Raw genomic sequence first — 3,616 nt, forward strand, 5'->3', positions numbered from 1 at the left:
AAGAGGTAGTTCCGGAACCATCACTACTACAAAAGTTTACATACATAACAGTGAATAGATAACGGTTTTTTTCAAAAACCGTTATGTATGAGCGCACTTTTAGGAATAGATAACGGTTTTGCGAAAATCCGTTATCTATGTAGTGTTGTCTAAATGCATAGATAACGGTTTGAACAAATGCGTTATGTTTTTGCGTTATCTATTAGTTGCATACATAACGGTATTACAAAACCGTTAAGCCGACCGTTATCTATGAGCATTTTTTTATAACGGTTATTTTAACCGTTATATATGAGCAGTCTTGATACTGTTATGTATTACTTTTATAATATTTATTTTTAATTTTCATAATATTATAAAAAATTAAAATCCTAATTTCCTAATACACCCTAGCCAAACCCCCTCTCTCTCTCTCTCTCCCACCGTTCTCTCCTCTTCCACCTGCCTTACTCCCTTCAAACCGGGCATCACTGTCGCCGCCAGCCCCCATCCTCGCCGCCATTCTCCACCGTCCTCGCCGCCGTGTAGCTGTTCGCGCCGCCGTCCTCGCCGCTGAGGCCCCCTATCCCTTTCTCTTCCGCGAATAGCAGCGGTCCGAGGCGCCGCCGTTGATGTATCCTTCTCTGAAACTCCGGCGCTGCTGCTGTAAAATTTGGCGACTAATTTTGACCGTTCTTTCCCTCTTTTTCTCTTTGTCTCGGTTTCCCTCTCTAATCCCTCACTGGAAGCGCGCAATTGAAGAGAAGAAGTCGAGCCCTAGCTTCTCTGTCTGAAATCGCCGGTCAGCTGCCCTGGCTTGACGCCGCCGGATATCCCTTGCTCGGAGATCGCAACACCGCTAAAGTCCTTCCTTTGCTCACAGATCGAGCCCTAGTTTTTCTCGATCCAGCTCAGATTATTTTTGGTTGTATCACTCTTTGATTTTTGGTTATTTGGAATCTGAGGTTGTGATTGTTGGTTTGGATTTGCATACTTGAGGAATTTCTTTGTGTAATTGTTTGTGCATTTATACTCTCACATTGCAGTGGTTGGTCCTAATGGAATTGGAAAGTCAACGATACTCAAACTTATTTCTGGAGAGCTTCAACCAAGCTCTGGGACAGTTTTTCGTTCAGCAAAGGTACTCCTAGCAGTTGTAATTCTGGTCTTCTGAATCAATTATGCTTATTTTTCCTAACTGGTTATGCTTTTGGCTTCACTATTTCCATTGGTCCAACCTGTTCAAATGGCATAAATATCTGTGTTTCATTATTATCTTGTTTTATTACACCATGTGGCCATTTTCTTTTCTTTGCTAGTTTTAAATTGTAATGCATTCATCTATCTGCACCAGATTCTGCCTAATAGAACTTTATGCTGATAGATGATTATTATTCATTGACTAAAGGATTTCAAGAGCTTACTTTTGCTTAACAATTGGACTGATGCTGGTTATTTTTAATTTCACTATCTTGTGTTCCTGAAAATGATGGTTTTTTTATGTTTTCTTTCAGGTTCGCATTGCTGTGTTTAATCAGCATCACGTTGATGGTTTGGACCTCTTTTCAAATCCACTTCTGTATATGATGCGGTGCTTTCCGGTAAATCTCATCTGATTAGAATGATATATGCATTTTCTCATCTTTATGATATCAAACATCTGATTAATGCTTCAGGTTAATAATAACTCAGACTACGTAATGTGGTCAAAGTTAAGTTTTAATTTTGTATTGAACTTGTACTTGCATATTATCTATTGCTAGATACATTTATGTGGTTACATTGCTAAACATGTCACTTCTGGTGATCAAGTGTTAGTTATAAACTATAAGCTAATACAAAAATTAATATGGTTAAATGCGTTTAAAGTTTCTTTTGCTTTGTGAGAGAAGAATTTAGTTGATTGCACCCTATCCTTAATGCCCATTTTTAATGTAAGTCTAATCATATTGGTCTAGTATGATTACATTTTCTCAATAAAGTTGTATCTGTTGGTGTGCAGGGAGTGCCGGAACAGAAGTTAAGAGGGCATCTAGGCTCTCTGGGTATAACAGGGAATCTTGCCCTTCAGCCGATGTACACACTATCAGGTTTTCTCTCTTTAATGCATATGGTGTCAAAAAGTTATTGAACAATTGGTGGATCAAGTAAACTGCTTCCAATTATATTCCAGGTGGTCAAAAAAGCAGGGTTGCATTTGCTAAGATTACTTTCAAAAAGCCCCATATTTTGCTGCTTGACGAGCTATCAAACCATCTTGTAAGATGATTAAATTCTGTTGATTTTTCTCTTATGACTCTTCTGGGGATATGTACATATTATGACTTTTGCTTCATTTCCTTGTTTTTTGTTGGGGGGGAGGGGGGATTTCTCATGCATGCTGTTTCCAGATAGTTGCCTCTTCATTAATTTGTTTATGTAAAACTCTTGGGCTTTTGGAGTTTCGGGTTCAGACTCCTGATCTTTAGACAAACAGCTGTATATTAAAGATCAATATTTATATGGATGCACATTGAACTTTATAGCTTCTTCAATGTTATGCTCTAAAGTTGTGGTTGGATAATAGTCTTCTGTTTCTCCACCTAGGTTTGCTACATTGCTGCAGCAGGTGTCTCACAGTTGTTACCCTTCATGGATGCCTAATCTAATTATGGATATTGCTATGATGTGTTCACAGTTACTCCAATGTTTGGCTGTTATTGCTTTTGTTGGTGGTGAAGATCCAGAGCAAACGGAAAAATCAATGCACATAATGTGGCAAGTGGCTCATCCTAAATTGGGTGCTAATGTATGCATCCTTGCTATTAGCTTGATCCAAAATGTTTTGTATTTTTTTCAAAATTATATTATATTGAAGACCACGTATATATAATCATTTTCTCCGTCAGCAATGAGCCATTTGTGACATTTGTGACAAAAGTGTTTTGGTGTAACTGTAGGATCTTGAACCGGGCAGCGCTGAAGAGTAAAGAAGAGTTTGGAACAACATACTTGGCGCCCGTGGCGATGCTTTTGAGCATGAGGCAACTAGAAGAATGCGTAATGAATTTATGGTAGCTTGGGATGGCTTGAGGTCAAAAGACAACCAGAGAATCATAGCAGGTTGATTAACTAGTTCTTGAGGACTTGGTGCTAGAAACATTGTATGATAGATTTTTGTTTTAGCTATAAGGTAGTTGATATTTTCAATTTTGAATCGGAATATGCAATGATGATGTATACTTGATATTTGGTTCATTTGTATAATAGTGTATGAATATTTTGGATGATATATAATATTGTTATTGTTGATTTTATCATTTTGTCGTTTTATAAAAATTGCAAAATTTAAAAATATACTACAATTATAAAAAGTGCAAAAAAATTGTTATAAAAGGTGCAAAAAATAGTTATGTATTCTAATCAAAGATAACGGTTAAAATCGTTATAAAAAGTGCAAAAAATCGTTATAAAAAGTGCAAAAAACCGTTATGTATTCTATCAAAGATAACGGTTAAAACCGTTATAAAAAGTGCAAAAAACTGTTAACTATGATAAAAAAAATAAAAAAAAATTAATACATAACGGAAAAATCTAAATACATAACGGTGAAAAACCGTTATGTATTCTATCAAAGATAACGGTTAAAACCGTTATA

At 36.4% G+C, this 3,616-nt stretch overlaps 1 protein-coding gene across 1 annotated transcript; it reads left to right on the forward strand.

The window, feature by feature from the left end:
• Nucleotides 1-291: 291 nt before the first annotated feature.
• Nucleotides 292-3,153, forward strand: LOC130998462 (uncharacterized). The gene is given in 9 exon segments (XM_057923881.1): nucleotides 292-298; nucleotides 394-645; nucleotides 1,026-1,120; nucleotides 1,494-1,580; nucleotides 1,982-2,069; nucleotides 2,153-2,238; nucleotides 2,566-2,586; nucleotides 2,588-2,805; nucleotides 2,919-3,153. Coding segments are annotated over 9 exon segments (972 nt in total). The 3' UTR covers nucleotides 3,037-3,153.
• The last annotated feature ends 463 nt before the right edge of the window (nucleotides 3,154-3,616 follow it).

This window comes from Salvia miltiorrhiza, chromosome 8 (genome assembly GCF_028751815.1).
Source record: "Salvia miltiorrhiza cultivar Shanhuang (shh) chromosome 8, IMPLAD_Smil_shh, whole genome shotgun sequence".
Lineage (NCBI taxonomy): Eukaryota > Viridiplantae > Streptophyta > Magnoliopsida > Lamiales > Lamiaceae > Salvia > Salvia miltiorrhiza.